This window comes from Sorex araneus, chromosome 3 (assembly GCF_027595985.1).
Source record: "Sorex araneus isolate mSorAra2 chromosome 3, mSorAra2.pri, whole genome shotgun sequence".
Taxonomy (NCBI): Eukaryota; Metazoa; Chordata; class Mammalia; order Eulipotyphla; family Soricidae; genus Sorex; species Sorex araneus.
The window spans coordinates 201089882-201101071 of record NC_073304.1 but is presented as its reverse complement, the minus strand read 5'-3'; the positions used below and the strand labels follow the sequence as shown (position 1 = coordinate 201101071).

The 11190-nt window shown below is 49.0% G+C and overlaps 1 protein-coding gene across 1 annotated transcript; it reads left to right on the top strand.

The window, feature by feature from the left end:
* Window positions 1-893: 893 nt before the first annotated feature.
* CCL5 (C-C motif chemokine ligand 5) lies at window positions 894-9583 on the top strand. Its single transcript, XM_004608589.2, has 3 exons — window positions 894-1020; window positions 4278-4389; window positions 8935-9583. Exons 1-3 carry the CDS (start codon window positions 945-947, stop codon window positions 9020-9022), a joined length of 276 nt encoding a protein of 91 aa, XP_004608646.1. The 5' UTR covers window positions 894-944; the 3' UTR covers window positions 9023-9583.
* Window positions 9584-11190: the final 1607 nt, after the last annotated feature.

Here is an 11190-nt window from a genome sequence, read left to right as displayed (position 1 = left end):
GGTAGGGCATTTTTCCTTGCACACAGCCAACCCATGTTCGATTCCCCACATCCCATATAGTCCCCTTGAGAACTGCCAGGAGTGATTCCTGAGTGCAGAGCAGGAGTAAACCCCTGTGCATTGCCGGGTGTGACCCAAAAAGCAAGAAAAAAAAAAGAATAGCACAATAATGACTGATATTGTATGAATCATCAATAGACAACTACTAATAGCCCTGTGTGGTCCAAAGTCCCCCTCTCCTCACTCAACAAGCCTGTACCCCAAGGATCATGCACCAAGTTGACTGGAGTTGGGGAGAATCCCTTTATGCTGCTAAAAGTAAGAACACCTTCCCCAACACACACACACACACTCGCGCGCGCGCCTGCGCGCACACACACACACACACACACACACACACGCACACACCCCAAGCCTATCTGCTCACACTGTCACTGAGGCTCAGATCTTGCTGTGTCTCGAGGAGCTGCTCTCTCCTCCTGTAGGGCACATGTCAGGGGAACCCCGACCCCCACAGGGAATCACCTTCCACCAGCATCCGTTCATGGAGAAGAAAGAGGAGGCACAGATCATACTGCATCACTTAAACCCCACCAAGATGTTTCTAGCGCTGCCCTAACCGCCCCAGGAGAGCAAGGGAGCTCGGGAGGAGCCCCTCCCCCCGGGGTGCAAGGCTGAGTGTGTCAGGAGAGAAGAATGCTTCCTCCAGAGATTGGGGAGTAGGATATTTCTGGGCATGATTTCGGTTTTATTTTAATATTTTAATTGCTGTGACTTCACGCTGAGAAGAGCCAATGTGTAGCAGCCCGGCTGGAAACTCCCCCAGCCGGGGGAAGCACCCCCTCTGCTGGCCTGGTCCCCTATAAAGGGCCAGAGCTGCAGTGAAACCTGGAGGAAAACCTGAGACAGCAAGTGAACGTGCCAGGCTCAGAAGCCCAAGTGCCATGCAGGGGTCCACCGCTGCCCTCGCTCTCATGCTGGCCACTGCAGCCCTGTGCACACCTGCATCGGCCTCCCCACGTAAGTGCAGGTTCTGGCCACCAGCCTCTCAGTGTGGCCAGTCCTACCCTCCTTCCAACTCTAGCACTCACACTCTCTGGATCCTGTGACTTCCATTCTTTCTTTTTCTTCTTCTTTTTGGGTCATACCCAGCGATGCTCAGGAGTTGCTCCTGGCTCTGCACTTAGGAACTACGCCTAGCGGTGCTGGGGGACCACATGGGATACTGGGGATTGAACCCGGGTCGGCCGTGTGCAAGACAAATGCCCTACACGCTGTACTAACACTCCAGCCCTTTTCCATTCTATTTTTGGTGGGGATGGGGATCACCCATACAGGCTCAGGGAGCATGGGAACTATTCTCAGTGACACTCTGCCAAACAGGCCAGGAAGTCCAATGCAAAGACCCCGGAATACAGAGCTTCTCGGGCCCTGAAGTGACAGGGACCAGCAGGGTCACACCCTGGATGGCTCAGGGAGCTATGTGGTATCAAGGTCCAAACTCAGTCCTGGTGCATGCAAAGCCTGGAGTCCTGATCTCTGAGCTAATCCCAGCCCCTACTTAATTTTTCTCTCTTTCTCTCTCTCTTTCTTTCTTTCTTTCTTTCCTTCTTTCTTTCTTTCTTTCTTTCTTTCTTTCTTTCTTTCTTTCTTTCTTTCTTTCTTTCTTTCTTTCTTCCTTTCTTTCTTTCTCTCTCTCTTTCTTTCTCTTTCTCTCTTTCCTCCTTCCTTCCTTCCTTCCTTCCTTCCTTTCTTTCTTTCTTTCTTTCTTTCTTTCTTTCTTTCTTTCTTTCTTTCTTTCTTTCTTTCTTTCTTCCTTTCTTTCTTTCTTTCTCTCTCCCTCTCTATCTCTTTCTTCCTTTCTCTCTTTCTTTCTTTCGTTTTGCGGGGGTGGAGGGGAGAGACACATCTGGCAGTGGTCAGGGCTTATGCCTGGCTCTGTGCTCAGGGATTATTCCCAGTGGTACCGAGGGGATTCTACGTGGTGCCGGGAGGCAAACTGAGGTTGGTCAGATGCAAGGTAAGTTCCTCACCTGCTAGACTATCTCTTAGACCCCGGTTTACATTCCTATATATTGTTGACCCAGATGTGTAGGTGTCCCCTTCACCCCCCCAGCCCCCGCCCCCCGAGATCTCTAAACTACCACTTGGTAGGGTTACAAATCAACTTCCTGTGCCTTTAAGCTCCATCCAAAGCCCCATGGGGCTCATCAAATGCACATCTATGCTAAGTATGCAAGGCAGCTCCTACCTATGGCTGGGAGGTTTCCAAGATACCTCTAAGCAGCTCAAAGGAAAACTCCTAGGACAGACAGAGGCAGACATAGACTCCCCTATTTCATACACTAGAAAAAAAGTAAATGGGTTTTGAGAAAGGATAATCAAATTTATTAACTGCCTAGATGGATTTGGTATGGTATGGTGCCAATTGTTTCTTCTACACTCATCATCTTAAGAATAGGGCTTAAGTGATAGTACAGCGGGTAGGGCATTTGCCTTGCATGCAGCTGACCAGGGTTCAATCCCCAGCATCCCATACGGTCCCCCAAGCACCTCCAGAAGTAATTCCTGAGTGCATAGCCTGGAGTAACCCCTGACCATCGCTGGGTGTGACCCCTCCCAAAAAGAAAAGAATAATCACAACTTCCCAGCAATACCACTCCTGGGAATATATCCCAAGGGTGCAAAAAGCACAGTAAAAATGACATCTGCACCTGTATGTTCATTGCAGCACTGTTCACAGCAGCCAGAATCTGGAAACAACTTGAGTGCCCGAGAACAGATGACTGGTTAAAGAAACTTTGGTATATCTATACAATGGGACACCATGCAGCTGTTAGGAAAGATGAAGTCATGAAATTTGCTTATAAGTGGATGGCCATGGAGAGTATCATGCTAAGTGAAATGAGTCAGAAAGAGAGGGACAGACAAGTGACTGCTCTCATTTGTGGAATGTAAAGTATAGTAATATGAGACTAATATCCAAGGACAGTAGAGACAAGGGCCAGGAAAATTACTCCATGGTTCGAGGCCTGCCTCATGGGAGAGAAGGCAGATGGGATAGAGAAGGGATCACCAAGTCAATGATGGTTGGAGGGATAACTCAGGATGGGAGATGTGAGCTGAAAGTAGATAAAGGACCAAACATAATGAACTCTCATTATCTGTAATCTATATTGCAAACCATAATGCCCATAAGTAGAGAGAGAGAGTAAGAGGGAGGTTGTCTGCCATAGTGTCGGGGGAGGGATGGGACGGGATGGGGGGAGGGATACTGGGGACATTGGTGGTGGAAAATGTGCATTGGTGTAAGGATGGATATTGGATCATTGATAACTGAAACTCAAACACTAAAACTTTGTAACTGTAGCTCACGATGATTCAATTAAGAAAGAAAGAAAGAAAGAAAGAAAGAAAGAAAGAAAGAAAGAAAGAAAGAAAGAAAGAAAGAAAGAAAGAAAGAAAGAAAGAATAGTCACAACTTTGGATGCCAGAAGGGAGTACAAAGGTTAAGGTGCTCCTGGCGTGAGCTGCAGCTGAGGTCCCCCTTGGAATCCCGCCACCCCATATGATCCCCAGAGCACCACCAGGTGTGGCCCCGGGCACAAATCAGGGTATGATGCCTGAGTACTGCAGGGTGTCCCCCCTCCCCAAAACTAATAGTAATAGTCATCCAACTTAGAGCACTGAGCTGGGGGAAACAGAGGCCCAGAGATACCGGGTCTGGATGAAGGGTACAGAGCTAGGCCTGCGGGAAGCTGGTGTTCTGCTTGTTCTGAAGCACTCTATTGGAAACAGGACATTCCCACAGTCATCTTAAACAAGGTGACTGACTCAGTGCTCCTCTGTCTGGAAACTTCTCTTCAAGCTTCCTCCCAAGGGTTCCTGAATGCCCACGGCCTCTGCAGACCCCTTCCAGAGTTCTGGGTGTGGCGAATGTCCCCACAACTGCCACAGGGCTCAAAGAAACCAAGTTTCTGAATCCACCGAGGATCCCAGGAGGGCACCAATAAGGAAAAGGCCCTGGGACAACCCGGGAGGAGACCAAGCACGCCCTGAGAACCTGAGCCCTGGGGATTAGAGGGGGAAGGGAATTAATTGCACCCCAGGATGGGAGTGTTGGCTGCCCCCCCCCTACTTCCCCCCAGCCTGCCTCAGTATTGTGATGTTACCAGTGAGTCTGGGTTTGGGCCAAGGGAGGAAAGTGCTAGAACACGCTCGGTGTGAGACTCAGTGTGCACGGGCAGTGAAATCATTTCCCTTCGTTCTTCTCCCAGACGCCTCGGACACCACGCCCTGCTGCTTCGGCTACATCGGCCGCTCCGTGCCACGGGCCCACATCCAGGATTATTTCTACACCAGCAGCAAGTGCTCCATGCCGGCAGTCGTGTGAGTCTCAGTTGAGGGACCCTCTGGAGGGGGGTGCCGTGCCCCACCCTCCCTCCACCTGTGCCCTTAGCTGGGCTCCTCCTGTCAGGTCCTACCCTGCTTCCCGTCCGCTAGGCACATGTCAAAGGCGTGTGCTTTAACTCTCTCCACCCTGACTGGGCCAGAGCAGGTCTCAGACCTTCACAAGTGTGTTGTAGTTTTTCGTTGGTTCTTGAGGGGGGTTTATTTGGTTGGGGCGAGGGACACCTTTGGCAGGGCTCAGGACTTACTGGTTCTATGCTCAGAGATAGAACCTGGTGCACTCAGGAGACCATCTGGAGCACTGGGCATTGAACCTGCACACAAGGAAAGCACCTTCCCCCCTATACTATCTCTCTGGTCCTACAGGTTTGTGGTTTGGTTTTGTTTTCACTTGAATGTCATCTGTCATAGGAAACATGAATTCGGTCCTCCCTTTTCAGTAACAAACCCAAGAGTGCCCCCAGGTCCCTCGGCCCCCACTGAAATCCCCTTACAACCTCAGAACTGGGAACAGGCAAAAGAAGTTGGGATTCAGGTTGAGGTCGGGTAGGTGCAGAAACAAAAACACTATCAATGATGAGGCATGGGAATAAGATTCTCCTTCAAAGAGGAAAGCCAGAACCCCGGGGGAAATCTAGCCCCGCTGCACCTCTCTGGGAGGCCTCTGTGCATCAGGGTCTCCGGGCCACACCTTACGGCTCAGTGGCCACACAGGAGTCCCTACGAGGTTCAGATTCTGCAGCTGAGCCCCGAGAACTTAGATCTGCCCGAGGGTCTTCATCTGCCCAAGGCTGCCCAGTAAGTGAAGGATAGAGACTGTCTCTGGAACCCTTTGTTCTGCAAAAGTGACACTCATGGTGAGTGAAGCTGGAGAAAGATAAGGCCAGAGTGTCAGAGAACAAAAAAGGAATCATCACTTAAGATTCTCCATAAAGTGGCAATTTAATCCCAAACTCCCTGTGACCCTGGCAAAGTCAGAAGTATTCAGAGTGGCCTTTTGGCTCTGACGGAGCCGGGCTAGCAGGGGCCAGGAGCAGGTCGGAAAGGCAGTACTGACCTTACCCTGTCATGTGAGAACACCTCCAGTTTGGCCCACAACTTTTCTAAGAGAGACAGAAGCAATGCCTGACATGCAAGGTGCCCTGAGTTTGCCCCTTGATACCACACAGCCTCCTGAACACCAATAAACAGAGCCCTGGTGGGTCCCAGGTTACCACCAACCCCCACTCCACCACCATAAAAAGAAATTGCAAAAGGAAAGGGAGTTCATGCAGCTTCAGGGGCAGATGAAAGGACCTTGGGGAAGTGTGTGCTGTGGAAGGCCACTGAGATGGACGCGCGGGCAGAGGAGCCCAAGGGAATGGCACTCTGGGCAGAGGGAGTGTGGCCTTGAAGCCTCTTGTTTTTCATTTTGTTGTGTTTTGGGATCGCATCCAACAGTGCTCAGGGTTACAGGCCAGGGAGGGTCGAGTCAGCACAGTAGTTCATGGGGGTGTCATGTGATACCAGAGATCAAACAAGGATCGTCCACAAACCAGGCTGCACCTTAACCCTGTGCGAGACCTCTGTGGCCCCAGGCCTCTGCTTTATTTTTTCTTTTTCTTTTTTTTTTCCTTTTTTCTTTCCCGGGCCTCTGCTTTAAATGTGTCTCAAAGCAAGAAGGCACTGGGAGGCTGGAGTGAGTGCAAGGAAGGGGAAATATTAGTGCTGTGACATGGTGCTGTGAAGTGTGGCATGAGCTGGACAGGGACCTTGCCAGGACAAGTGATGGGGCAAAGATGGCACAAGAGGGTCAGGCATTTGCCTTGTATGTAGCTGACTTTGATGTGATCCCCAGCACTACGTATAGTCCCTAAGCACTGCCTGGAGTGGGCCCTGAGCACAAGCCCCTGGACACTGCTGAGTGTGACCCAAACCCTCCGCCAAAAGTGACAAGTAAAACTTGCTGCGTGGATGCAATGCATTCAGTAAGCATCAGTTAAGTGCCCACTGTGTGCCCACAGGAGCCCAGACCACAGGGAAGTCAGAGGAAAACCCCAGCAAGTTTTGACGCATGTGCTTTCTTGGGGTATGTTCCTCATGACCCTGAGCAGAATAAGTCAGGAGAGGGTCTACAAAGCGCTGGAAGGAAGAGATGACTTAGCAAGGTGGGGCCATTTTACGGCATTGCCTTCTGCAGGGATGCAGAAGTGGGGCTGGACTGAGCAACCGCATCCCAATGTCAGTTTCCTGACCTTTTCACTTCCTGGCCACCAGCAGGGAGAGAGAATAGTGAGAGTCGCAGGATTTCCTGTGTTTGTTTTGTGAACAGAGGAAGGCTAGCTTTGAAACTAACTTCAGAAGACTCATCTGCAAGTGGAAGAGAAATGTCTAGTGGCTCAGGGTGAGGCTCAGAAAAGGCTGCAACTTCCTGCAAGTGACCATTACCCATAGGAGGGCTCCTGGCAATAGTAGTGTGGGAAGGGCATTGGCCTTGAATGCAGCTAACCCAGGTTCCCTGGCACCACATATGGTCTTCAGAGTCCCACCAGGAGTGATCCCTGAGTTCAGAACCAGAATTAAGCCCTGAGCACTGCCATGTGTGGCACAAAAAAAAGAAAGAAAAAAGAGAGAGAGAGAAAGAAAGAAAGAAAGAAAGAAGAAAGAAAGAAAGAAAGAAAGAAAGAAAGAAAGAAAGAAAGAAAGAAAGAAAGAAAGAAAGAAAGAAAGAGAAAGAAAGAGAGAGAAAGAAAGAAAGAAAGAAAGAAAGAGAGAGAGAGAGAGAAGAAGAAAGAAAGAAAGAAAGAAAGAAAGAAAGAAAGAAAGAAAGAAAGAAAGAAAGAAAGAAAGAAAGAAAGAAAGAAAGAAAGAAAGAAAGAGAGAAAGAAAGAAAGAGAGAAAGAAAGAAAGAAAGAGGGGCCGAGGAATAGTTATTCCTGATAAATCTCTAAAGAGGACAAAGAAATCCCCATCTTCACCAAATGAAGCCTTCACATTGTGCGAAAAGTCTGGGGTTAAAAAAGTCAAGTAAGGGAGATCAGAGAGATAGTCTGATTTGAACTCCAGAACCACTTACAATTCCCCAAAATGTCCAGGAGTCACTCCTGAGTGCAGAGCCAGAAAAATGCTGGGTGTCCCCACCTCCCCCACCCCCCAAAAGGACAAAATGAGAAAACTGGGGAAATTGCTGGTGGGAAATGTACACTGGTGAAGGGTCATGTGTTGGAACATTTTATGAATGAAACCCAATCATAAACCAATTTGTAATTGTGCATCTCACTGTGATTCAATTAAAATAAATTAATTAATTGACTTTTAAAAATATTTGAAATGAGGACAGAGCTTACCCATGAGAGAGCTGGCAATGTTGCTCTCCAGGCCAAGGCCTCCTCCAGAGAGAATCAGTCTTCACACACAGGTGAGGAAGGCAGCTGGGCTGAGCCCAGCAGCCCCAATCTTTTACAGTCCCAACTTTCACAGTCAACAGCTTGAGATGAGGACCTCTCACTCTCACCAGTTCATGGAAAAAGTGTCTTGGTATTGCCAGGTTCTGAGGACTCTCAAGCTCTCTAAGCCATGGCATCTACTACCAGAGTCTTGGGTCTAAAGTTGTTCTGGTCCACCCTAAAGTAGAAGGGCTACCACATCCCAATAGCCACCCACAGCTCTATTTTTCCAAACTACCACCCAGAGAGGCTCTCATTTGAAGCTCAAAATACTTGTAGCCTTATTTCCACCCACGTTTGAGCACTCAGCCAATATGCTCAGAAACTCACGTGATTCAACGGGGGGTTCAGTGGTGGAATAAAAACTCAAGTTCCAGGGTTGGGGAGATAGTACAGTGAGTAGGGCACTTGTCTTGCACACAGTTGACCCAAGTTTGATCCCATCTTATTCTGAGCCTCTCCAGGAGGGACTTGGAGCACAGAATCAGGAGTAAGCCCCGAGCACCACCAGTGTGGTACAAAAAATAAGACTCAAGTTGACCCGCACATGCTGAATATGTACCCTCTGGCTGGTACACTCTGCACTAGGCACTGTGTGACCTGAAGTCACATTTCCTTGTGTCTGTGTGGCCACTTCTGTCTCCCTCTTAGTCGTGACTCAGTTCTTGAATGACACCTCCTGTTCTCTGCATGGTGAGCACAGGGTCTGGAATACAAGGGCTGATAAAAGCTAAGCGTTGACCTGCTCCACCCTGTGCTCCTGGGGATCACCAGGCTCTTGGGACTTTCAGGTCCATCTTCTCTCCATTCCCCAAGTTTCATGTGTTTCTTGAAGTGCACACAAGTCTGTTCTGGTTCAGAGCCCTTGGGTCCTCCAGAAGAGGCAGCATCCTTCCCTTCACGAATCACGAATCACGAAATCCCGTTAGTCATCGATTTCTCGAGCGGGCTCAGTAACCTCTCCATTCGTCCTTTCCCTGAATCCTTCCCTTAAGAGGCACAAATACAATCCTTAGAGCTCCCCAAAACACCCTCACCATTTCCCCATAAAACCTCCCCATATCTGTCCCAATGCTCACCCGCTACTCTTCTCCCATAGCTTTGTCACGCGAAAGAAACGCCAGGTGTGTGCCAACCCAGAGGACAGATGGGTGAAGAAGTACATCAACTCTATGGAGATGAACTAGGACAAAGGAAGCCAGGAACCTGAACTTGGACGCATCTTTCCATGCTTCTTTCTCCTGAAGAGTTTGAGAGGCTTCCCCTGCAGCAGCAGCAACCACCACCACCACCCCACCAGCAATACTTCTTCCTGATGGGCGCAGCTTTCACCCTAAGCAGCAGCTAGGAAACGCTCTAGGAGGCCCCATGCTCTGCCTGTGAATATAAGACCCTGGCTCCAGGCCCTCTACGTGGCCTAGACCCTGCCCTCAGCATATCTCTTGCCTCTTGAGGCAAAGAGAGAAAACTGGGCCATTATGTTAAAGCAGTAGAACCAAAGCTCTCACTGGGAACCCTCGCTGGTTGGTCAAGGCTGATTGGAAAATGTGAGCACTTGCTTGCCAATAAAATTCAACACAATTAATTACCGTGCTGGCTCCTGGTGTGATGAAGCCCCCTCCTCCTGCACAAGCATTAAACTCACAGGGCCAGAGCTTGCACCTCACCGGCGCCCACCCAAGCCTGGGCAGCCACTGACACACATGAGCACAGCTGTAGGGAGGGGCTCTGAGAAGGGGCCAGGGCAGGACAGAGCAGGCAAGGAGGCAGGTAGATTATCCGCTCTGGGGGACAAGTCACCCCACCCCAAGGCCCCAAAAGTTTCTCTCTCCCTGCCACAGCACCACCCACTGCTTCCTCAGACCTTCAAGGGCCCTTCTACCCACTTTGTAATCACCCGCAAACACATAAATACACTGTTCTGTATTTTCACAGGTTTCTTCAATATCACTGAAGTGGGATTTTTATGACAATCCCCAAATGATCTTAGTTCTTTCCAACAGAACAAGATCTTTCCTTTTTTATTTAGATTCCATGATTTACAAAGTTGTTGACAATAGAGCTTCAGAAATATTTTCTTGTTTCGCTTTGTTTTTTGTTTTGAGGGCCACACCCGATGGTGTTCAGGGATTATTCCTGGCTCTGTTCTCAGGGATCACTCCTTGTGGGGCTCAGGGGATCATATGGAGTGTGAGGGAATGAACCTGGGTTGACCACATGCAGGATAAGTACCTTTCCTGCCGGCCCTTTTGTGGTTTTCCAGGACTACCCCAGCATTCTTTTTTAAATGTTTTTATTTTTCAGTTTTTGGGTCACACCTAACTATGCTCAGGGGGTTCTCCTGGCTCTGCACTCAGGAATTACTCCTAGATGTAGGGGGACCTACGGGATATCAGGAATTGAACCCAGGTAAGCACATGCAAGGCAAGTGCCTGCCCACTGTACTATCACTCCAGCTTCAAGTCCCAGCATCCCTGAAGTGGAAACATTCCAACTTTTCCATCTATATGTCCCTGCATGGCGATATATAATTGGTCATAACTAACTAGCATTAACTGAGCACTTGCCATAACTCTACACTCATCATCCTTCATCCTCACATGCTTAGGAGGAATATTAGGTTCTGTTTTTATTTTTATTTTTTTTTTTTGCAGTGCCAGGGCTTAAATCCAGGTCACAGGCAATAAGGCATGCACTTTACTCTTGAGTACATCCTATAGGTAGTATTTTTAACCCCACTTACAATTGGGAAACCCTTGGCAAAAGTGAAAAACAGTTTTCCCAAAATCCTATAGAAAAGAAGTTGGGGAAGGGTCAGAGAGAGTGCAGCAGGTGGAGTGCTTGCCTTGCATTCATCCAAGCCTGGTTCACTCTCTAGCATCACATATGGTGTTTTGAGCCCTCCAGGAGTGATCCCTGAGTTCAGAGCCAGGAGTAAGCACTGAGCACTGCCGGGTGGGGGGAAAAAAAAGTTGGGGAAGGCAGAGGGTACAGTTGACAATTAAGATTCAGATCCACCAGATTCAAAGTCTTCACACACATACACACACACGGCATTTATTTGCAAATTTTCAAAGACTATTTGAAAATAGTCTATTACCCTTCACCTGGGCTGGATCGAAAGCACAGCGGGTAGGGCATTTGCTTTGCACGTGGCTGACCAGGGTTTGATTCCTCCATCCCTCTCAGAGAGCCCAGCAAGCTACTGAGTGTATCCCACCGGGACAGCAGAGCCTGGCAAGCTACCCATGGCGTATTCAATATGCCAAAAACAGTAACAAGTCTCACAATGGAGACATTACTGGTGCCCACTTGAGCAAATCAATGAGCAATGGGATGACAGTGATACAGATAC

Coding starts and splice junctions, on each gene's coding strand:
- CCL5 (XM_004608589.2), top strand. CDS start 945: ATGCAGGGGTCCACCGCTGCCCTCGCTCTCATGCTGGCCACTGCAGCC. Junction 1,021..4,277: donor ACCTGCATCGGCCTCCCCAC/GTAAGTGCAGGT, acceptor TTCTTCTCCCAG/ACGCCTCGGACACCACGCCC. Junction 4,390..8,934: donor TGCTCCATGCCGGCAGTCGT/GTGAGTCTCAGT, acceptor CTTCTCCCATAG/CTTTGTCACGCGAAAGAAAC.